Raw genomic sequence first — 25,744 nt, forward strand, 5'->3', positions numbered from 1 at the left:
ACATGCCTCAATTAAACAATACTTTATTGCTAAAAAATGCTAGGCATCATCTGAGCCTTCAGGGAGTCGTAATCATTTTGCTAGTAGTGTGTATATAGAGGTGTGTATATATGTGTATTCATGTATATTTATGTGTTTATATGTGTATACAGTATGTTGTAAAAAGGGCACTGTTAGACTTGCTCAACACAGGGTTGCCACAAACCTTCAATTTGTAAAAAGAGTAATATCTGCAAAGCACAATACATCAAGGTATGCCTGTACATAGATAATGTGTGTGTGTATAAAGATATATATATATATATATATATATATATATGGAATTGTTAGTCACAACAATATACATTCTCAGTCTACTTTAAAGAATAACACACAGTTAAACACTTTCACACCTTTATTTAGCACAACATTAAAAGATTCACATTAATTATAAGGTAGAAAAAGTATGTGAAACCTTGGATTTAGTAACTGAGCCTTTGACAGAAATAACCTCAACCAAATGACCCCTGTAGTCGAATACAAAACTGTTTAGTGCAATATTATTGGGGTGTCTGGTGGTGTGTCGCTCTCTGTAGGTCATGTCACAGCATCTTAGTCAGGTTGAGATCATGATAAGAAGGTGTATTTTCTTCTGCTGAAGCCATTTTGTTAAATTAGTCATGTGCTTTGAGTAACTGTCCTGTTGCATAATTCAACTTCTGTTGAACTTCAACTGGCAAAGAGATGGCCTTTCATTCTCATTCAGAAAAGTTTGATACACTGTAAACTGTGTTGATGAAATTTTGTAAACTTCAGATATGCAGCTGGGGCTTCCTCAAAATGTCCTATGTTTAGTGATTTGTAGATTCAACAGAGATATTAGCATGCACCAGAGATTTCTGTAAATCTTTTGTTGACACTCTAGGATTCTATTATATCCTCACTGAGTATTTAGCTCCATGCTCTTTCAGTCAGCTTTGCAGTATCACTCCTAGTGAGAATAACAACAGAGCTAATCTATCTAAATGAAGGATTTTATAGATCATTTTGTAATTCTTTCCAGATTTAGTCTGAGATCTCTTTAGACATAGACTTACAGTTTGAGGTTTGTATATGAAAGAGCAGCCTCTCTTATCATTGGTTGGATACCAGGCTAGCTGACTCATGACTCCATTTAGCATTTGAAGATGCCATTAGACTTGAGGTTCACATACTTTTTTGACCCTGCACTGCGAACGTGGTGGGTTCAATAAAGAGATGAAAAGTACAATTGTTTGAGTGTTATTTATTGAAATAGATTGTGTGTGTCTCTTTTTGAGTTAGTTGAAGATCATATTACATTGTGTGACACTCACATACACACTCATACACACACATACGCATATTGCATATATATATATATATATATATATATATATATATATATATATATATATATATGCGTATATGAGTGTGTATATGCGTACACACTCATACACACACATACGCATATATATATATATATATATATATATATACACACATTATTATAATAGTTGACTTTATTTTATCTTTATTTCAAATCTTCAGGGATCAGTTTACCAAACAGATGGAGCAAGGCAACATGTCCAATGTTCATGAGTTTATACTCTTGGGATTCACTGATAATCGAAAACTTGAATCCTTTGTCTTCATTTTGTTTTTAATGATATATGTTTCTACTCTTACAGCCAACAGTGGACTCATTTTTATAACTGTGAATGTTTCTAAGTTTCACAACCCAATGTATGTCTTTCTCAGCAGTCTGTCTTTCACGGATCTTTGCTATTCTAATGTTATAATTCCCAAGATGCTATATGATATTTTTTCAAAAAAGAAATCTATTACTTTTATTGGCTGTGCATTGCAATTATATTTCTTTATTGTGTTTATATGCTCAGAAACCCACATTCTGTCTGTTATGGCATATGACCGATATGTAGCAATATGTCATCCTTTACGATATTCTACCATAATGAACCGAAGAAAATGTATTGTTTTTATTTTTCTTGTATATGTGTTTGCATTCGTCATTTCAGGAATTCACACGTCTTGTGTTTTTACTTTATCGTTTTGTGGACCAAACGTCATCAACCATTTCTTTTGCGATATGTTTCCGCTTGTGGAACTTTCATGCAGTGATAAAAATATAAACAAGGACATTATGTTTGCTATAATATTCTTATTTGGAATATTTTGTTTTCTGTTAATCATGACTTCATATGTTTATATTTTCCTTACAATACTACATATCCACTCAACTGATGGAAGAAACAAAGCTCTTTCAACATGCAATGCGCATCTTTCTTGTGTCTTCTTGTTTTTTGGAACTGCTTTTTTTGCTTATTTACGTCCAAGTTCTACTAACTCGTTAAGTTATGATAAAGTTGTATCTGTCTTTTACACAACAATAATACCATTGATAAATCCAGTCATTTATAGCTTAAGAAACACAGAAGTAAAGCGAGCAATACATTGTTATATTTTTAATTTATTGTTTACTTATAAAAACAAAACATAAATAAATTGCTATTTTGCAAGATGAATACATAGTAAGACACTATAATTAGTGGTATAATAAAATATATGAATATTATGCATTTACGCTAAAAAAAACATTCAGCCAGATTACGAGTTTTGCGTTATTGGAAACAAAGAGGTGGAACAGCACTACACAAGTGTTCTAGGAGATGCTAGTATAAATGGATTTATTTCCTTAGCTTGAGTGCTTATGCATGAATTAACTGAGAGACAAAATCAACATAGAAGTTGAAAAAAGTATGCATCTATTTAGCACTTCATTCTCCTTATCTGGGAATATAATTTTAACATCAATTGGGGAATGAGGTTAGGTGATTGTAGTTAAAATTTAACCTTTATTGATTTTATTAAAAGAACAGAACACAACAACATAAAGTTTAAAAACACAAAATGATTAAGACCAGTAGAACGTATTATCTAACCACTCCTTAGCGGTACAAGTTTATAATAATATACCCCTTTTCCCCTTAAATAGAGAAGCACAGGGTTAAATTTAGAATGTGGTGATCTTGTCACCTGATACGTGATGAATGTGGAGCTGGAGTTTTGGAGTCTCCTGAGAGAGTGAATTTTTCTATGATTGATCTGAATTAGTATCACAAACTTGGCAAAATTTAGCTGTGGTTATATTGTAACTTATTCACATAAGTGTCAGTATTGCTCAAATATCTGTTTTGTGCTTACTATTGTGTCAAATCTATTACATTTGGTCATTGAAATCCTAACTGGATTTATGCTGGATATAAATATACACAAAGATGTGTGCTTTAGAATTAAACATCTATCAAAATTGTAGTGAGAAAGAACTAGTGTTTATCCTTCTCTTTATTAGAGTTAACTAAAATTGTGGTGATTTTACTATCGATATAATTTCACTCTGACTGGGAGGCAAATATATAGGAATAAATGTGGATAAGGTAACCACAAATTATATAACAATAATTGTCACACAATGTCTTTTGTCAGTGGCTCATACCGTCCATTGTGCAATACACTCCCCTAGGATCTTGTTTTTATTAGCAAAGATTTATGGTGAATATCTTATTTAGATGATTATCATAAAGGATAGTATTTGAATATTGGGTGAGGTTCCACAGTTATGGTAACTATGTCAGATACCTGATAATTATTATAATAAGATGTCTCAAGTCAGTGACTCTATATATTTATTGATTCGATAAAAGTCGCAAGCATCACACTTGTGAGAGTGTAGGTAAATTAAAAGGCACGCTGCTGTTAAATACAATATTTTTTATTATATTTGGATTGCCTTATACCAGCAATCTCACTTGTATTTGGTTTGTAATCTAATAGTAAGCAGCAGATGACACACACTGGTTTTCAGTCTATTAGTTCACTCATGAACTTGATATCACTCTCTGAGGACAAACAAAGCTTTAAACTTGACGATGTGCGCTGAATTATATTTAATGTACTGGAGTTTAATTAAACCACCATGTTGTTGGAAGTACTATCCAAAAAACTCCAATGGGTTATACAATGTAGCTAAATTGTTGCATAAACGCAATGTACCAATATTGGCAATCGTATGTAAACCTATGAAGAGGACTGTTAAACTGACAGCCTAAATAACCACTAAGAACGTTCCTGTTAATACAATGTGTATGTGAGCACCTATATATATGGCTCTTAAATGTAATTTTGTGGTTAAGATACTTAGTGAAGGCTGATGTCTATTTAAACATTATATTTCATTATATAGGTGCACAAAACAAATATTTGAACAATACTGACACTTATGTGAATAAGTTACAATATAACCACAGCTAAATTTTGCCAAGTTTGTGATACTAATTCAGATCAATCATAGAAAAATTCACTCTCTCAGGAGACTCCAAAACTCCATCTCCACATTCATCACGTATCAGGTGACAAGATCACCACATTCTAAATTTAACCCTGTGTTTCTCTATTTAAGGGGAAAAGGGGTATATTATTATAAACTTGTACTGCTAAGGAGTGGTTAGATAATACGTTCTACTGGTCTAAATCATTTCGTGTTTTTAAACTTTATGTTGTTGAGTTTTGCGTTATGGCTGGCTCACTAATAACTTGTACGTTATTTTCACCAATCACCTTTCATAGCGCTGCTATTACAGGTTTGCAAAAACCCAGCTTGTACGGGCGATATGGTTGCGTTGAGCTCCATACCTCACCCAAATACAAGCAGTGTTTTGACGTGCTCGTGGACGATTTCTCCATAGACAATCAATGGGGAGAGCCGGCTAAAAAAAAAGCCTAACACCTGCAATCACGGAGCGTAAAGCTCTGTAACGCAGCCCCTTTGATGTCTATGGGGAAAAAAATGTATGTTTAAACCTAACATCCTAACATAAACCCTGAGTCTAAACACCGCTAATCTGCTGCCCCTGACATCGCTGACACCTACATTACACTTATTAACCCCTTATTAACCCCTAATCGGCCACCGCCAATGTCACCGACACCTACATTACACTTATTAAAGCCTAATCTGCCACCCCCAATGTCGCCGGCACCTACCTACACTTATTAACCCCTAATCTGCCGCCCCCAATGTTGCCCCTGCAGCCACTATACTAAAGTTATTAACCTCTAAACATCTGGCCTCCCACATCACTAACACTAAATAAATATATTAACCCCTAACGTAACCCTAAGTCTAACCCTAATGTAACCCTAACCCTAACACCCCCTAACTTTAACATAATTAAAATAATTCTAAATTAAGCTTACTATTTATAACTAAATAATTCCTATTTAAAACTAAATACTTACCTTTAAAATAAACCCTCAGCTAGCTACACTATAACTAATAGTTACATTGTAGTTAGCTTAGGTGTTATTTTTATTTCACAGGTAAGTTTGTATTTATTTTAACTAGGTAGATTAGTTAGTAAATAGTTATTAACTATTTACTAGCTACCTAGTTAAAATAAATACAAATTTACCTGTAAAATAAAACCTAACCTGAGTTACACTAACACCTAACATTGCAATAAAATTAAATAAATTAACAAAATACAATTATATAAATTACAAAAAAAAATAAACACTAAATTACACAAAATAAAAAAAGAAATGATCAAAAATAAAAACGAATTACTCCTAATTATATAGCCCTATCAAAATAAAAAAATAAAAACATTGTAAGAAGAGGATGCTCCGTGCTGGATGTCTTGAAGATGGAGCCGCTCCGCGCCGGATGGATGAAAATAGAAGATGCTGTCTGGATGAAGGCTTCTGCCCGCTTGGATGAAGACTTCTGCCGGCTTCGAGGAGGACTTCTGCCCGCTTGGATGAAGACTTCTGCCGGCTTCGGATGGATGTCCGGTCTTCAAAAACTGTAAGTGGATCATCGGGGGTTAGTGTTAGTTTTTTTTAAGGGTTTATTGGGTGGGTTTTATTTTTAACTTAGGGTTTTGGGCAATGTAAAAGAGCTGAATGCCCTTTTCAGGGCAATGGGGAGATTAGGTTTATTTAGATAGGGTTTTATTTGGGGGGTTTGGTTGTGCGGGTGGCACTGGTGGGTTTTACTGTTGCGGGGTTGTTTGTATTTTTTTTACAGGTAAAAGAGCTGATTTATTTTAAGGCAATGCACCGCAAAAGGCCCTTTTAAGGGCCATTTGCAGTTTAGTGTAGGCTAGGGTTTTTTTTTAATTTTGGGGGGCTTTTTTATTTTGATAGGGCTATTAGATTAGGAGTAATTCATTTTTTTTTATAATTTCTTTTTTTATTTCATGTAATTTAGTGTTTATTTTTTCTTGTAATTTAGATAATTGTATTTTGTTAATTTAATTTTGTTACGGTACCAACTGTGTACCAAGGGTTAATACCAGATGAACAATGTCCTGCATAGGGAATCAGCAATTCACAACCCAGCCAGTTTCCCTGCAAACATGAGACCAAGCTCCACATTTCAGGTTTAAAAAAGAATAACTACTTTATTTGAAGGCAGCACACAGATTTATACACCCTGGCTTCAGGTTACAGAGGGCATTGGTTTAACAGTAAAGCAAACATATGAACAATGCATCAAACCACTAACAATTGTCTATTCACAGGTAAAACAGATTAACATATTAAGTTAATTAACTAGGGAAGAACGTTTACTCAGACAATCTGATGTTGGGCAGTCTAGTTAACATAATCACACAAGGACACAATCAGTTTACCCAGACAGACTCCTGAGACACAATCAGATCTTAAACATACATAGAATACATCTTATTACAGAATATAGGAACAGTTCTTATTAGCTATAAAGTCTTTTATGCCCACTTGCTTTATAGAGTCACAATTGCTCCCAAAAGGTGCACTCACACCCTGTACCCATCCTGTATTTATGGATACAGGGTGACATAGACATAAGACAGAGTTATGAAAGTACATGGGGTGTCCAGCATATAAAATTCCATATTTCCATGCAGTCTCTGGGTATCCTTAAGCCCATGTACCTCCAGCCCAAAGAATGTTCCATAACAGGCCCTCCAATGTACAGTGGCGAGATTGGTTTTGTCACATCTCTCCCCTTTTCCAAACAGACTAACAGGGTATCTGACCTCCTGCCGGTCAGTGCCCTGGTTAGTCCAGCAACCCACCCATAAAACACAATTAGTAGTACAGCCCACCCACAATAAATGGTTACTACACCTGAGTACGGGGAAAACTTGTCCATGTCCAGGTGCCTCATCACAGCTGTGTGGGGGACTGGTACGCTGAATTGGTGGGTTGCGAGGTGGGCAGAGACCAGCTGTACTCTGCCCGGGTGCCAGCACTACCATGGAAGTAGCCTGGTGGGAGCCTGGTTGCTGGAGGGGAAGACCGACTGTCTCCCCTTCGGATACATAGCTGTGCTGCTGGAGGGGGAGACCAATCGTCTCCCCTTTGGCTAAACTGCCGTGTTGCTGGGGGACAGGACCATCAAACTCCTCTCCCTCTGGTTTGTCAGTTTGCTGGGACAATCCATCTGTATTCCCGTTATGAGAGAGAATTCCTGTCCATACAAACAAGGGTTCAAATTCCTCAGTGCCCAGACCAGGGCCAAACAGTCCTTCAAAATCCCATCAGCTTCTTTACGAGTTTTCTGTACCTGCTCTTTATAGGTATCCACAATCCCTTCATACTGACATAGGGTGCCCTTGAGTTGCTGCACCTCACTATGAGCCAGCGTCAGCTTCTCCTCCAGTGTCACTAAGTTTGTCTTTAATGTTTCATGTTCCACTCTCAAGCTGGTGTTTTCTGCAGTCTGTCGGTGCAGCTTGTCTAGCAGAGATTCCTGTTCTAAACGTGCTTTTTCCTCTGCGCTCCTCTTCTCCTTCATCAGCGCATTGTAACGGGACCTCCACATATCAATAGCGGATAGAGATTTACTGAGCTCAGCGTCCTGGGGCTTAGCAGCAGGTGGGTCAGTCTCTGCTGCACGGATCTGGGCACGGGTAGTCACAGAGTTAACATCAGCGGGACCCATAGGAGCGTAGGCAGAAACAAGGGGGGCCAAGTCATTTCCAAGAAGAACATCAGCAGGTAAGTCCTTCTTGACCCCCACATTCACAGGTCTAGCGCCCACTCCCCAATCCAAATGTACCCTGGCAACAGGTAGGCTGAACACATCGCCCCCTGCTACCCTCACAGCCACAGTGTCTCCAGTGTACTGTTTCTCAGACACCAAGTTCTTTTGAAGCAAGGTCATGGTAGCACCAGTATCCCGTAGACCACTGACCTTCTTCCCATTCACTTTAACCAGTTGCCGGTTATTCCGGTGGGCAGCTTGCACAAGGTCTGCCTCATGTAGGATGCTCCAGCATTCTTGCGCCTCTACGTAGCGGGCCGCAGGCTGAGGATTACGTGGGATTCCGCCGGCGGGTCTTCTCCAGGACTGCGCTTGGTTCGCTGCGTTTAGGGGACACTCTGGTCTTTTGTGCCCTAGTTGCTTACATCTAAAGCACCGAATAGGTTGTGAGTAGCACCGCAGGGCTCTCTGAGGGTAGTTCGTGGCCGGAGGCCGTGTGGTATAGTGGTGCGCCGGGGTTTGGTAACTGGCAGCTGCTGGGGTGACTGGGGGTCTGTACTCCACTCTAGCAGGGGGCTTAGTGGTAGCAGTGTCCAGTTTGCGGGCATCCGTATACTCATCTGCCAAGCGAGCCGCTTCCTGCAGGGTGGAGGGTTTACGGTCCCGAACCCACTCTCGAACTCCTGCTGGTAATTTGTCGAAGCAATGTTCCAACAGGAATAGCTGCAGCACCTCTTCCCCAGATATGGCTTGGCACCCCGCTATCCAGTGAGCTGCTGTGCGGTGCACCTTACATGCCCACTCAAGGTAGGAATCTCCAGCTAATTTAACAGTGTCTCTGAACCGCCTCCTGTATGCCTCCGGTGTAACCGCATACCTGGAGAGCAGAGCCTCTTTTACATTATTATAATCCCTGACTTCCTCATCTGGAATGGCCCGAAAAGCCTCTCTGGCCCGGCCGGATAATTTTCCAGATAATATCGTGACCCAGTCCTCTGCGGGTACCTTGTGTAGTGCACATTGCCTCTCAAAATCCGCAAGGTACCCATCAATCTCTCCTTCTGTTTCCAGGAAGTTTTTAAAAGCTGCAAAATGTACTTTTCTCTTTTCCATCTTAGTCAGTATTGTAATAATCCCCCTCTTCCTGAGGTTACTGGCTTGTGTAGTTGCTCTTCTGGGCGATAAGGTTCATTCCGTCGCTGCCACCAACGTTACGGTACCAACTGTGTACCAAGGGTTAATACCAGATGAACAATGTCCTGCATAGGGAATCAGCAATTCACAACCCAGCCAGTTTCCCTGCAAACATGAGACCAAGCTCCACATTTCAGGTTTAAAAAAGAATAACTACTTTATTTGAAGGCAGCACACAGATTTATACACCCTGGCTTCAGGTTACAGAGGGCATTGGTTTAACAGTAAAGCAAACATATGAACAATGCATCAAACCACTAACAATTGTCTATTCACAGGTAAAACAGATTAACATATTAAGTTAATTAACTAGGGAAGAACGTTTACTCAGACAATCTGATGTTGGGCAGTCTAGTTAACATAATCACACAAGGACACAATCAGTTTACCCAGACAGACTCCTGAGACACAATCAGATCTTAAACATACATAGAATACATCTTATTACAGAATATAGGAACAGTTCTTATTAGCTATAAAGTCTTTTATGCCCACTTGCTTTATAGAGTCACAATTGCTCCCAAAAGGTGCACTCACACCCTGTACCCATCCTGTATTTATGGATACAGGGTGACATAGACATAAGACAGAGTTATGAAAGTACATGGGGTGTCCAGCATATAAAATTCCATATTTCCATGCAGTCTCTGGGTATCCTTAAGCCCATGTACCTCCAGCCCAAAGAATGTTCCATAACAGGCCCTCCAATGTACAGTGGCGAGATTGGTTTTGTCACAAATTTATTTAATTTTACTGTAATGTTAGGTGTTAGTGTAACTCAGGTTAGTTTTTATTTTACAGGTAAATTTGTATTTATTTTAACTAGGTAGCTAGTAAATATTTACTAACTAGTCTACCTAGTTAAAATAAATACAAACTTAGCTGTGAAATAAAAATAAAACCTAAGATAGCTACAATGTAACTATTAGTTATATTGTAGCTAGCTTAGGGTTTATTTTACAGGTAAGTATGTATTTAGTTTTAAATAGGAATTATTTAGGTAATAATAGTTGGGTTTATTTAGATTTATTTTAATTATATTTAAGTTAGGGGGTGTTAGGGTTAGGTTTAGGGGTTAATAGGTTTATTATAGCGGCGGAGTGGGCGGACGGCAGATTAGGGGTTAATTATATTTAAATAGTGTTTTTGATGCGGGAGGGTGACGGTTTAGGGGTTAATAATTTTATTATAGTGGCAACGATGTTGGGGAGCGGCGGAATAGAGGTTAATAAATTTTTTAAGTGGCGGCGATGTCCGGAGCGGCAGATTAGGGGTTAATAATTTTATTTTAGTGTTTGCGATGCGGAAGGGCCTCGGTTTAAGGGTTAATAGGTAGTTTATGGGTGTTTAGTGTACTTTGTGACAGTTTAGTTATCCGTTTTATGGTACAGCTTTGAAGTGTAAAACTCATAACTACTGACTTTAGATGGTGGTACAGATCTTGTCATTATAGGCTGTACCACTCACTTTTTGGAATCACAGCAAATCTCGTAATACCAGCGCTATGGACGTCCCATTGAAAAAGGACTTTTCTTAAAGTGCGGTAATGATGTTGAGTGACGGCCTAAAAAGTGTGCGGTACAGCTATTCTGACAAGACTTTTAATAGCAGCGTTAGTGAAAAAGCATCATTATGGGCCATAACGATGCTTTTTCACTCATAACGCCGAACTCGTAATCTGGCTGATTGTTAATAAAGTATTGTTATTCATTTATAAGAACAGAGATTGACATATGGAAATTAGTTTAAAACTATCTGTTTTAAACAGTCTTACAGTTCAAGGCTTCATCACATATTTCCCTTCCTATATTCACTATCACAATATGTTGGGGAGGAGCTTAGAATCTGTTCTTTTATTAATGCACCTTCTACTCTAGATTCCAAAAAAAGCCACATTGACAACCATTGGGAGACAAATATGACACGTGTGAAAGAAAAATAAAATGTATGTGAATTAATTGAAAGTAAAGCAACAGAAAGTACAACACAAACTATAGTGTTTTGTCCTGGAAAGGAAATGATCAAAATGGGCACATTGTTGTTTTTTGACATCATTATGCATCTTTTTGATGCATTGTGGTACCGCACCATGTCTAAGATATTGCGACATTTTAAGCACAAGTCCCCTTGACCCCAGACCCAATCTAGGATATATAGGGGCCTATATATCAAGCTCCGAATGGAGCTTGATGGCCCGTGTTTCTGGCGAGTCTTCAGACTCGCCAGAAACAGCAGTTAAGAAGCAGCGGTCTAAAGACCGCTGCTCCATAACCCTGTCCACCTGCTCTGAGCAGGCGGACAGACATCGTCGCAATTCAACCCGATCGAGTACGATCGGGTTGATTGACAACCCCTGCTGGCGGCCCATTGGCCGCGATTCTGCATGGGGCGGCGTTGCACCAGCAGCTCTTGTGAGCTGCTGGTGCAATGCTGAATACGGAGAGCGTATTGCTCTCCGTATTCAGCGAGGTCTGGCGGACCTGATCTGCACTGTCGGATCAGGTCCGCCAGACTTTGATAAATAGAGGCCATAGTATTTGACTATAAGCATATATATTTATGCATTCATTTGTGTAATAATGCATTTGCTCATGATATGTTATAGGCTAATGCCATTCCAACAGGGCCATTTCAATGGTTTTATGCACCCTATCTATCCATCATCCTGCCCACCAACAAGCTTACATATTATCACAGATAAATATACAGTGACATCTGGATGAAGACATACAGGCCTAGATTTGGAGTTCGGCGGTAAAAGGGCTGTTAACGCTCCGCAGGTTTTTTTCTGGCCGCACCATAAATTTAACTCTGGTATCGAGAGTTCAAACAAATGCTGCGTTAGGCTCCAAAAAAGGAGCGTAGAGCATATTTACCGCAAATGCAACTCTCGATACCAGAGTTGCTTACGGACGCGGCCGGCATCAAAAACGTGCTCGTGCACGATTCTCCCATAGGAAACAATGGGGCAGTTTGAGCTGAAAAAAAACCTAACACCTGCAAAAAAGCAGCGTTCAGCTCTTAACGCAGCCCCATTGTTTCCTATGGGGAAACACTTCCTACGTCTGCACCTAACACTCTAACATGTACCCCGAGTCTAAACACCCCTAACCTTACACTTATTAACCCCTAATCTGCCGCCCCCGCTATCGCTGACCCCTGCATTACACTTTTAACCCCTAATCTGCCGCTCCATAAACCGCCGCCACCTACGTTATCCCTATGTACCCCTAATCTGCTGCCCTAACATCGCCGACCCCTATGTTATATTTATTAACCCCTAATCTGCCCCCCACAACGTCGCCGACACCTGCCTACACTTATTAACCCCTAATCTGCCGAGCGGACCTGAGCGCTACTATAATAAAGTTATTAACCCCTAATCCGCCTCACTAACCCTATCATAAATAGTATTAACCCCTAATCTGCCCTCCCTAACATCGCCGACACCTACCTTCAATTATTAACCCCTAATCTGCCGACCGGAGCTCACCGCTATTCTAATAAATGTATTAACCCCTAAAGCTAAGTCTAACCCTAACACTAACACCCCCCTAAGTTAAATATAATTTTTATCTAACGAAATAAATTAACTCTTATTAAATAAATGATTCCTATTTAAAGCTAAATACTTACCTGTAAAATAAATCCTAATATAGCTACAATATAAATTATAATTATATTATAGCTATTTTAGGATTAATATTTATTTTACAGGCAACTTTGTAATTATTTTAACCAGGTACAATAGCTATTAAATAGTTAAGAACTATTTAATAGTTACCTAGTTAAAATAATAACAAATTTACCTGTAAAATAAATCCTAACCTAAGATATAATTAAACCTAACACTACCCTATCAATAAAATAATTAAATAAACTACCTACAATTACCTACAATTAACCTAACACTACACTATCAATAAATTAATTAAACACAATTGCTACAAATAAATACAATTAAATAAACTATCTAAAGTACAAAAAATAAAAAAGAACTAAGTTACAGAAAATAATAAAATATTTACAAACATAAGAAAAATATTACAACAATTTTAAACTAATTACACCTACTCTAAGCCCCCTAATAAAATAACAAAGCCCCCCAAAATAAAAAATTCCCTACCCTATTCTAAAATACAAATATTACAAGCTCTTTTACCTTACCAGCCCTGAACAGGGCCCTTTGCGGGGCATGCCCCAAGAATTTCAGCTCTTTTGCCTGTAAAAAAAAACATACAATACCCCCCCCCCAACATTACAACCCACCACCCACATACCCCTAATCTAACCCAAACCCCCCTTAAATAAACCTAACACTACCCCCCTGATGATCTTCCTACCTTGTCTTCACCATGCCAGGTTCACCGATCCGTCCTGGCTCCAAGATCTTCATCCAACCCAAGCGGGGGCTAGACATCCACTGAAGAAGTCCAGAAGAGGGTCCAAAGTCTTCCTCCTATCCGGCAAGAAGAGGACATCCGGACCGGCAAACATCTTCTCCAAGCGGCATCTTCTATCTTCTTCCATCCGATGACGACCGGCTCCATCTTGAAGACCTCCAGCGCGGATCCATCCTCTTCTTCCGACGACTAGACGACGAATGACGGTTCCTTTAAGGGACGTCATCCAAGATGGCGTCCCTCGAATTCCGATTGGCTGATAGGATTCTATCAGCCAATCGGAATTAAGGTAGGAATTTTCTGATTGGCTGATGGAATCAGCCAATCAGAATATAGTTTAATCCGATTGGCTGATCCAATCAGCCAATCAGATTGAGCTCGCATTCTATTGGCTGTTCCGATCAGCCAATAGAATGCGAGCTCAATCTGATTGGCTGATTGGATCAGCCAATCGGATTGAACTATATTCTGATTGGCTGATTCCATCAGCCAATCAGAAAATTCCTACCTTAATTCCGATTGGCTGATAGAATCCTATCAGCCAATCGGAATTCGAGGGACGCCATCTTGGATGACGTCCCTTAAAGGAACCGTCATTCGTCGTCTAGTCGTCGGAAGAAGAGGATGGATCCGCGCTGGAGGTCTTCAAGATGGAGCCGGTCGTCATCGGATGGAAGAAGATAGAAGATGCCGCTTGGAGAAGATGTTTGCCGGTCCGGATGTCCTCTTCTTGCCGGATAGGAGGAAGACTTTGGACCCTCTTCTGGACTTCTTCAGTGGATGTCTAGCCTCCGCTTGGGTTGGATGAAGATCTTGGAGCCAGGACGGATCGGTGAACCTGGCATGGTGAAGACAAGGTAGGAAGATCATCAGGGGGGTAGTGTTAGGTTTATTTAAGGGGGGTTTGGGTTAGATTAGGGGTATGTGGGTGGTGGGTTGTAATGTTGGGGGGGGGGGGGTATTGTATGTTTTTTTTTACAGGCAAAAGAGCTGAAATTCTTGGGGCATGCCCCGCAAAGGGCCCTGTTCAGGGCTGGTAAGGTAAAAGAGCTTGTAATATTTGTATTTTAGAATAGGGTAGGGAATTTTTTATTTTGGGGGGCTTTGTTATTTTATTAGGGGGCTTAGAGTAGGTGTAATTAGTTTAAAATTGTTGTAATATTTTTCTTATGTTTGTAAATATTTTATTATTTTCTGTAACTTAGTTCTTTTTTATTTTTTGTACTTTAGATAGTTTATTTAATTGTATTTATTTGTAGCAATTGTGTTTAATTAATTTATTGATAGTGTAGTGTTAGGTTAATTGTAGGTAATTGTAGGTAGTTTATTTAATTATTTTATTGATAGGGTAGTGTTAGGTTTAATTATATCTTAGGTTAGGATTTATTTTACAGGTAAATTTGTTATTATTTTAACTAGGTAACTATTAAATAGTTCTTAACTATTTAATACCTATTGTACCTGGTTAAAATAATTACAAAGTTGCCTGTAAAATAAATATTAATCCTAAAATAGCTATAATATAATTATAATTTATATTGTAGCTATATTAGGATGTATTTTACAGGTAAGTATTTAGCTTTAAATAGGAATTATTTATTTAATAAGAGTTAATTTATTTCGTTAGATAAAAATTATATTTAACTTAGGGGGGTGTTAGTGTTAGGCTTAGCTTTAGGGGTTAATACATTTATTAGAATAGCGGTGAGCTCCGGTCGGCAGATTAGGGGTTAATAATTGAAGGTAGGTGTCGGCGATGTTAGGGAGGGCAGATTAGGGGTTAATACTATTTATGATAGGGTTAGTGAGGCGGATTAGGGGTTAATAACTTTATTATAGTAGCGCTCAGGTCCGCTCGGCAGATTAGGGGTTAATAAGTGTAGGTAGGTGTCGGCGACGTTGAGGGGGGCAGATTAGGGGTTAATAAATATAACATAGGGGTCGGCGATGTTAGGGGTAGCAGATTAGGGGAACATAGGGATAACGTAGGTGGCGGCGATTTGCGGTCGGAAGATTAGGGGTTAATTATTTTAAGTAGCTTGCGGCGACGTTGTGGGGGGCAAGTTAGGGGTTAATAGATATAATACAGGGGTCGGCGGTGTTAGGGGCAGCAGATTAGGGGTACATAAGTATAACGTAGGTGGCGGTCGGCAGATTAGGGGTTAAAAATTTTAATCGAGTGGCGGCGATGTGGGGGGACCTCGGTTTAGGGGTACATAGGTAGTTTATGGGTGTTAGTGTACTTTAGGGTACAGTAGTTAAGAGCTTTATAAACCGGCGTTAGCCAGAAAGCTCTTAACTCCTGCTATTTTCAGGCGGCTGGAATCTTGTCGTTAGAGCTCTAACGCTCACTGCAGAAACGACTCTAAATACCGGCGTTAGGAAGATCCCATTGAAAAGATAGGCTACGCAAATGGCGTAGGGGGATCTGCGGTATGGAAAAGTCGCGGCTGTAAAGTGAGCGTTAGACCCTTTAATCACTGACTCCAAATACCAGCGGGCGGCCAAAACCAGCGTTAGGAGCCTCTAACGCTGGTTTTGACGGCTACCGCCGAACTCTAAATCTAGGCCACAGTGTGCAAATACAAGTCACAAGAAGCATAGATGCACATATTAATAATCAAATTTAAGAAGTGTCTGTATCTCCTAAATTCACCTTAAAAACATGCCTCCATTTTTTATTTAATTACAGTTGGAACTTAATTTCCCTCGGTAAACATAAGAGGCCACAAGTTAGCACTATAGAGGGAGATATCTAACAAGAGTGAAGTAAGTAAATGATTTATCCCCAAATAGTTACAGAGAACCTTCCATTGACCCCTAGAAGATTATCTTTTAACTGAGCGGGGTTTCAGGCAGAATAAAGAAAAGCAGGATCACTCTTGGATGTCTATGGGCTTCATAAATATGTCTAATAACTGTGCATATAGTCTATTGGTTGCGCAAAGTTAATTTTAGGCATGTATATATAAATATTCGGGAGTAGTGTTATTGTATATCATAGTGCAAGGGGGGAAGGGGCTATAAATGAAAACTAGGTTTAAAGTGTCAAAAATAATAGTTTAAGGGTATAAATTATAGGATATATTTTCCTTAGCTTACTCTCACCTAGATTACGAGTTATGTACGCTAAGGGGGAAATTAACCAACGCAACAAAAGTTACGTTATTTAACCCATTATAGCGCAGTCATTTCAAGTTTTGAAACAGCCGGCTTATGAGTGCGATATGGTGCTTTTAAGCTCCATACCCCACAAAACACAAGCGCTGTTTTGACGTGCTCGTGCGCGCTTTCCCAATAGACGTCAATGGGGAGAGCGGGTTAGAAAAAAGTCTAACACCTGCGATCGCTGAAAGAAAAGTTCCGTAATTCAGCCCCATTGATGTCTATGGGGGAAAAAAACTAATGCTTAAACCTAACACCCTAACATAAACCCCACGTCTAAACACCCCTTATCTGCCCCCACCGAAATTGCCGGCACCTACATCATGTTATTATTAACCCCTAATCTACCACCCCCAATATCGCTGCCTCCTAAATAAAACTATTAACCCCTAATCTGCCGCTCCCGATATCGCTGTCACTATACTAAAGTTATTAACCCCTATTCCCCTGCACCCCAACATCGTCCACACTATAATAAATTTATTAATCCCTATTCCGCCGCTCCCCGACATTGCTGCAACTTAATAAAGCTATTAACCCCTAAACCTCTGGCCTCCCACATCACTACCACTAAATAAACCTATTAACCCCTAAACCACCAGCTCCCCACATCGCAACAACCTAACTTAAACTATATTAACCCCTAAACCTAACCCTAACGTAACCCTAAGCCTAACCCTAAACCTAACCGTAACCCTAACGTAACCATAACACCCCCTAACTTTAACATAATTAAAATATAGCTAAATTAAACTTACAATTATTAACTAAATGATACCTATTTAAACTAAATACTTACCTGTGAAATAAACCCTAAGCTAGTAAGAATATAACTAATAGTTATATTGTAGCTAGCTTAGTTTTATTTTTATTTCACAGCTAAGTTTGTATTTATTTTAACTAGGTAGACTAGTTAGTAAATAGTTGTACACTACAAGCTAACATTACAAAAAATAAAAAACACTAAAATTACAAAAAATAATAAACGAAATTATACAAAACAATAAAAAATTATTCCTATTCTAATACCCTTTAAAAAAAAGAAACCACCCCAAAATAATATATAATCTATAAATAGAAAAAAAACGAATCTATAATAAACTATTATATATTGCCCTAAAGTTAACAGCTCTTTTGCTACAAAACAAAACAAACCCTCCCTAACAGTATACAAACCCCCACACCCCAAACCCACAAAATAAAAATAAAGTAAACCTAATCTACCCATTGCCCTGAAAAGGGCATTTGTATGGGCATTGTCCTTAAAAGGGCATTTAGCTCTTTTGCTGCCCAAGCCCTAATCTAAAAATAAAAACCCACCCCAAAACAAAAAAATACATTACACAAAATAACAAACAAATTATCAAAAATAATAAAAATTATTCCTATTCTAATACCCATTTTAAAAAAAAAACACCCCAAAATAAAAAAACAAATCTAGAATAAACTACCAATAGCCCTTAAAAGGGCCTTTTGTAGGGCATTGCCCTAAGTTAAACAGCTTTTTTACCTAAAACAATATTTACAAAGACCCACTAACATACAAACCCCCACTCTCCAAACCCACAAAATAAAAAAACTATAAAAAAAACCTAATCTACCCATTGCCCTGAAATAGGCATTTGTATGGACATTGCCCTTAAAAGGGCATTTAGCTCTTTTGCTGCCCAAACCCTAATCTAAAAAAAAAACACCCAAAAAACCCTTAAAAAAACACTAACCCCGACGATCCACTTACAGTTTTTTAAGTCCTGCTTGAACGATCTTCATCCAGGTGGCAAGAAGTCTTCATCCAGGCGGCCTCTTCTATCTTCATCCAGACGGTAAAGTCCTAATCCAGGCAGCGAGAAGTCTTCATCCAGACGGCCTCTTCTATCTTCATCCAGGCGGTATCTTCTATCTTGATCCCGGCGGCACGAAGCGGGTCCATCCTAAAGACATCGGGCACGGAGAATCCTCTTCATACGGTCGCCACCGTACACTGAATCTTCAATGCAAGGGAGCCGTTTCAAAATGGCGTCCCTTGCATTCCTATTGGCTGAAAAATTTGAACCAGCCAATAGGAATTAGAGCTGCTAAAATCGTATTGGCTGTTCAAATCAGTAGTGTTAGGATTTTTTTAATGTGTAGTTTATTTTTATTGAATTCTTAGTTAGTTCAATTGTTACTTTGCATTTAGCTCTTTTAATTTGACAGGTAAATTTTAATTTAATTTAAGATAGGGAAATTGTAATTTTAATATAAAGTTAGGGGGGGCGTTAGGTTTAGGGGTTACTAGTTTAATTTAGTTTATTGCGATGTGGGGGCTTTTGGTTTAGGGGTTAATAGTTTACTTTAGTATATTTCATTGTGGGGGGCTTGCGGTTTAAGGGTTAATAGGTTTATTATAGTGGCAGCTGTGTAGGGCTTAATAACTAATAATAAGTGGAGGTGATGTGGGCAGACGGCAGATTAGGGGTTAATAATATTTAAATAGTGTTTGCAATGTGGGAGGGCAGCAGTTTAGGGGTTAATAACTTTATTATAGTGGTGACAATGTCGGGGAGCAGCGGAATGGGGTTAATAATTATTTTTAGTGGTGGCGATGTCGGGAGCGGCAGATTAGGGGTTAATAACTTTAATATAGTGTTTGTGATGTGGGAGCGCCTCGGTTTAGGGGTTAATAGGTAGTTTATGGGTGTTTAGTGTACTTTGTAGCAGTTTAGTTATGTGTCTTATGTTACAGATTTGTAGCGTAAAACTCATAACTACTGCTTTTAGATTGCGGAACGGATCGTGTCTCGTAAGACTCGTAATGGCTGCGGTCTGGTTTTAACGCTGAAATCACCATTTTTTCAGTATTAAAACCCAAACACACAACTCGTAATCTAGCTGTCTGTAAACTAAATGGGTGGGGGAGGGGAGATGTGGATTTAATAATGGGGAGTCAGATATATTTGAAAATAATAGAAAAGTAAACCCATTAAATAAATTACAATTTAGTGGTGCTAACAGTACTACGCAGGTAATGTTCACTTATACCTGGGACTCGGGTAGGATTCCTATTCTTATGTTAGTCTAGGGAACAGTTTTAGGTCCCTAGGAATATATGCAAGATTCAGAGAAATATAAAATTGTTGCTTGGGCGCTAGTGGGTGCAGTATACTGTCAACATATAAATTAGGTAACCCCTATATGAATAGTTCTCAGCTAGTATATAAAATAGAGCTATACTGTTTTCCATAGATGTTGGGAGGGTCAATTATCAAAAAGATATGATTGATTTCTCCTATGAACTTCTTTTACAGTATCTCTGTAATTAACCTTTGACTTGGGTGGGGGCTCACACTGCCTCGGCTGCTGGCAGCGCGATATCAAATACATAAAGAATGTAAAAGCCAAAGTTTTGAGTGTGTTAGCCTATTTAGACCTATATCACCAGCTGTTAATTAGTATGTGTACTATTTCCCTTAGTATCTGACAAGCAAAACATACATTGCTAATTTGGATTTTCCTAGAGCACCTTATAGTTACATGAGCATATGTACATATATATATATTTCATGGGGGTTTAAAACATATTGGTGGGAGGGATCAAACTGACAAAATGCGTATCATAGTTTCAATTAAACTAACTCCAATATACAACTATATATAACAAGCAAGACACCCCAATCTGAGTACAACTCACATGAAACTGCTAGCTTGCCTGTGTGTATATATCCTACAAGGGACAACTGTTATGTAGATAGGTACAACATTATAATAAGAAACTGTGACCTATTAATATGCTAAAACAATAAACATGTAGTTAATCAGATATAACCAGCATACATTTTGTAAAATAATCTGTACATGTCCACACAGAATGTAGGAGTCCGTAAAAGCAAAACTTGTCATATCACCCACTCAAACATATTATCGATTAACCTACTCCATATCGAAAAAGTAGCAAAGTCTCTTCTTGGGGAAGCGTCTGAAGCAAATATCCAACTAGCAACCATCTTGCTAGGAACTCGGAGCAAACACTGACATGGCATTGCAGTTGTGTAGAAAAGAAGGAGCATAGTCCCAGAAGCATATACTTATTTTCTTGAATGGATGCCGCTCAGCTACAAATTAAGGTTTTGCAGCTGGAGGATGTTGCACTGAACCTAGAGACAGTACCTTCATCTTGAAGCACATCAATGGCACTTCTCAGGAATGGGCTAGTCTCTGTTATAGGATTGCTCTTCAGGCTTCAGCCCTCAGTTGTTATAGAGGCACATATCTCCTGCATTATCCCGTCACTCCAGAGTAAACAATCTTCCTCAGGCCGATATTGATACCGGGGAGTTGCTAAGCTATCGCACTCTTGTCACTGCCGTGATGATCTCTACAGAACCCTTCACCTTTCCTATATACCTTTGATGTGAAAGTAGCATCTGGCTTATCGATCGTTTGTTATGTCACAGGCGTAGTATCCAGGAGTAACGAGGTAGATGTACTGGATCCCCCATGTCACAGTATAGCATATTCTCTGGTGGTATAATTGAGTACCAGGCCCAGGTTTACTGTTTCCTCATTGGAGAGAGGTTGAGGGGAAGCATGAGCTATTACTAATAGAGGAAGCTCCCTCTTAACGTCTTGGAACGCTGCTTCCATCTCATTGTAAAGCTCTTTCATGGCGGTAGCAGCTCTTTTGGCTTATTATAGTAGATCCAGTAGATAGTACCTTGAGGAGCTTATGCTATTAGAGCTGTGATGCGCCACGCGGGCATAAAGATGGCCGCTTCCCAGTGCTCAATTCGGTATTCTAAGTAACTTCTAGATGTACCTTCTAGTCCCCAAGAATTCCGCCTCCGTTTTGAGATAATATTAAGAGCTGTGATAGTGTGCGACTGCTCGGTTCCAGAGCTTGCTCCGCCCCTCCTCAGCCCTTAAAACATTTTAATGCAATTTAAAAAAAAAAAAATTCAGACTGTGTTAAAATGAGTGTAACTGTACTGTTAAATGCATTTTTGATGTGTTTTGTGCAATGTTTTTGTCTTGAGTAACAGTTAACCAGAGCTCTGAATTTGTGCTAACTGACACACAATAAATTTGATTACATTCATGCAAATGCGTTTACTTTCAACTAATAATATGCATGCGATTTAGGTCACACTCAAAAAGCCTAGAAATACCCCATATCACTAGTGCACTATGGTTAGAATGCCACATGTAATCTAGACCTTTATGTGTATTTTAAGATTTATTGTATGATGGGATAAGAGTAATGAAAGGGTTCCCTGCAAAGGTGCACAAGTATTGGTGGGTTGTCCTGCATTGATGCCCCAGTATGGAAGTAAGATACTTCCCTACATTTGTGCTCGAGTGAGCTCAGCACACACTCACCTCCTGGCATCATGCAATTGCTCATGGCAGAGCAGCACTAGGTGCACACACTGAGAGCACTTACACTTACAGGCCAGTGTCCTTTCTGCCACAGCCACTTCTGTGTCTGGAGTGGGCTGACACAGATGCCAGGGCCTAGTGTCAAATTGCAGCCAGCTGAAGTCTCAGCATCACTGGATGAAAATATACAGATGTGCATCAGAAAAAATTTCGTTTTGGACGAATCGTTCTGAAAATTTAAACCATTTTGGGTCGTCCAACTTTTTTAAGCCATTTGATTTGTTTTGGACAAAATTAGTTAAAATAAATTAAATGCTGGTCTCAACTCCGAAACCTCCACAACCGCATCACAATAAACCCCCTAGCCCCTACACTATTTAACCTATGCTATTAACTCCTAAATTGCCACTAACCCCATCACAGTAAACCCCTACACTATAAACCCCTATCAACTAACCTTGTGGAACAGGTGAATTTGGCTATTGTGGTTAAATGAGAAGTGGGTATTCTGGCCATTTTGTTTTGTATTCATACTGTATTGGAAAGGGTTAATATATTATATTTTAAGTTTTTCACCTCTAAAATATTGTTCTGAAGGTTCCGTAATACTTAGTACTTAGTTTTTTTAAGCTATTTGAAAATATATTGCCATTCTGGCCTGTCCCTTCTGTTACAGCTTTCACCTTTTTTACCTACAAAGGACACGTGCACCTGGTTTCTGTAGCAGTTCTGTTTATCTTTGTCACCTTCCTAGCACTGAGGAACATGTAAATTTGATAGGTGCGGCTAATTGGGAAGTGGGTGTTCAGGTCCTTTTTAGAGTTACGTTTTTGTTTCTAGAATTCAGTGGTGGGTATATGGCTCAATGGCCTAGATTCAATAAAACTTGTTTGTGAAACTAATGTCTTGCTGAAAAAACATGCCACTGTAATGCTCGTGGGATATTCCTCTATCAGACCAAACTTGGCCAGTAGTCTTCTTATCCCGGCGTCAAGCTGAAATGATAGGAAATATCCCAGAGCAGAGAAAGTTTGTAAAATGAGGTAAGCAGTACTCAAAGTAGGCAGGGTAGTCTTTAGCCGCAACAGGAAGGAAATCCAGCAGTATGGCAGTTCAGGGATAAACCAATAGAAGGACCGGAAACAGGCAGGAGTCAGCAACAAAGGAAATCCCGTAATATAACAGTTCAGGGATAAACCAATAGAATGGTCAGGCAGGCAACGTTCGGTAACAGTATAGCAAACAAATAGTTCAGGGGTTAAGCAGGCAAAGTAGTCAGACAGGCAGAGTTCAGCAACAGTATATCAATCCAGTACTTTAGGGGTTAAGCAAGCAGAGTAGTCAGAGAGGCAGAGTTCAGCAACAGTATAACAATCCAGTACAGGCAGAGTTCAGCAACATTGTGGCTATCCAGTACTTTAGGGGTTAAGCAAGCAGAAGTTCAGTAATGTAATAACAGCCCAGCATATACAAACAATAGCACCCAGGAGCACACACAGAAACACCTATACTTGGGCAGTGATGTTGAATGGAGTACCTACACAGGTGCATATTGGCGTCAAGGAGGACACACAGGTGTAATCAGGAGTGGAATCCAGAAGAGAGAGACAGCATGTGGCGATGACGTCATCGCTGCATGCTCTGAACCACCGCCTGCATCTATGTCAATGGCCATAGCAAGGAGTCATCACTACCGCATCTATGGCAACAGCCATAGCGAGCAGCGGCGCGGCAGCAGTGTGACCACCACAACATTTTCACTTTAAAGTGACAAGATTCAAAGAGATTTATACCCGTCCCTTGCCAGAGCAGCAAGTGGAGAGATTAGCTCTATTGAAATCAGTAGAGCTACTCCTGTCTCAAAACCATTAATTTCCTTCTGCATACAATCACTTCTATTGTCAAGGATGCTGCCATATACATTTTTTTTAAAGAATTGCTAAACCTTACTAAATAAACAACTTCTTTTTCACATCTGTGAGGTTGCTGATACAAATACTGTCCAATCCAGAACTGCTTGGACCTGGAACTCTGATGGGACTAGCAGCTAACCAGACAGAAATACAATTTTGATGGATTGAGGTGAGATTTCAATTGGATTGGGAACCAGCATCAGCAAAGACACTGACAATCCCTATTTTAGTCGCAAGTGACCCTAAAGTGGCTGAAGATCCAATTATTGGGTTCAATATAATTGAAGAATTAGTCAGTCAAGAGAAGAGGGTAGCAGGAACATCAGTCAAGATTATACAGATGATGAGCACCGCATTTTCAGTAACAGCAAAGACAGCTGAAACCATGCTGAAATTCATGCAGACTTAAGCTGCAAGTTATGATAAAGGCATTGTGAGAACAGGGCGGAAGAAAATAGTCCTACCCGCAGACCAGATTACCTCTATCCATGCCCGTGCCCATGTGGGAGTCATAACCAAAGGTCAAGAGATGCTCTTTGTTCCATCTGAACTGTGTCTTTTACCAGAAGGTTTAGCCATCAGTGAAGTGGTAGTAGCAATTCACAAGGGAAGTCCAATTTATGTACCCATCCCTATTGCAAATATTACTAAGCATGATATTTCATTAGACCAACATTGTCTCCTGGGTCACCTCCAAACTGTAAAAACAGTGTATCCAGCAGCAGTGCAACCAGTCAGTGTCCAAGAGTTATAACGTGAACAAATAAGCCCCCACTCTAACAATGTGCAGAAGCCACCAGAGTTTGAAGTAAAGAAGTGGGTTAACAACAGTGGTAGAACTAACCAGAAGTGTGATCCGCCGGTAAATGTGGATCATTTAAGTGAGACTCAGCAACAAGCAGTAAGACAAGTGTTCAGGGAAGAATGTCATGCTTTCGCCTTCGATGATAATGATATTGGTTGCATTCCATCTCTCAACATGCACATCACTCTTAAAGATACTACACCAGTCCAGAAGACATACATGTCTGTTCCAAAACCCCTCCATCAAGAAGTGAAGGAGTGCATCCAAGATCTGCTAAACAATGGTGGATGGATAACTCAGTCAAGATCATCATACTCTTCACCTGTGGTCTGTATCAGGAAGAAGGATGGAAGTCTAAGGCTCTGCTGTAACTACAGGGAATTGAACAGAAGGTCAGTGCCTGATCGCCATCCAATCCCAAGAATACAGGACATGTTGGACTCCTTGAGTGGCAGCTTGTGGTTCTCTGTTCTTGACCAAGGGAAGGCCTATCATCAGGGATTCCTAGACACCGAAAGTTGCCCGTTAACCACCTTCATTACTCCCTGGGGACTTTATCAGTGGGTCTGTATCCCATTTGGGTTCAGTGCAGCTCCTGCCGAGTTCCAACGGAGTATGGAAGATTGTCTTTGAGGCCTGAGAGATGTTATCTGCCAACCTTACTTGGATGACAATCTTGTTCTTAGCAGTACATTCAAAGATCACTTGAAGCATGTTCAGGTTGTCTTACAAAGGTACCAGCAACATGGTGTCAAGCTAACTCCACGGGAAGTGCAAACTATTCAAAAGAAAAGTGAGATTTCTGGAAAAATGGTCTCAGGAGAAGGTTACATGATGGATCCAGCTGAGATTGCACCAG

At 39.4% G+C, this 25,744-nt stretch overlaps 1 protein-coding gene across 1 annotated transcript; it reads left to right on the forward strand.

Moving 5' to 3' along the window:
* Window positions 1-1,567: 1,567 nt before the first annotated feature.
* On the forward strand, window positions 1,568-24,489 carry LOC128652600 (olfactory receptor 1002-like). The gene is made up of 2 exons (XM_053705532.1): window positions 1,568-2,474; window positions 24,311-24,489. Exons 1-2 carry the CDS (start codon window positions 1,568-1,570, stop codon window positions 24,487-24,489), a joined length of 1,086 nt encoding a protein of 361 aa, XP_053561507.1.
* The last annotated feature ends 1,255 nt before the right edge of the window (window positions 24,490-25,744 follow it).

The sequence above is a fragment of the Bombina bombina genome, chromosome 3, assembly GCF_027579735.1.
Source record: "Bombina bombina isolate aBomBom1 chromosome 3, aBomBom1.pri, whole genome shotgun sequence".
Classification (NCBI taxonomy): Eukaryota; Metazoa; Chordata; class Amphibia; order Anura; family Bombinatoridae; genus Bombina; species Bombina bombina.

What these genes read in the sequence shown, in the direction of transcription:
- LOC128652600 (XM_053705532.1), top strand. Translation starts at nt 1,568, where the DNA reads ATGGAGCAAGGCAACATGTCCAATGTTCATGAGTTTATACTCTTGGGA. An exon ending in AGTAAAGCGAGCAATACATT is followed by an intron (nt 2,475 to 24,310) that starts GTTATATTTTTA and finishes TCCCTATTTTAG; the next exon opens with TCGCAAGTGACCCTAAAGTG.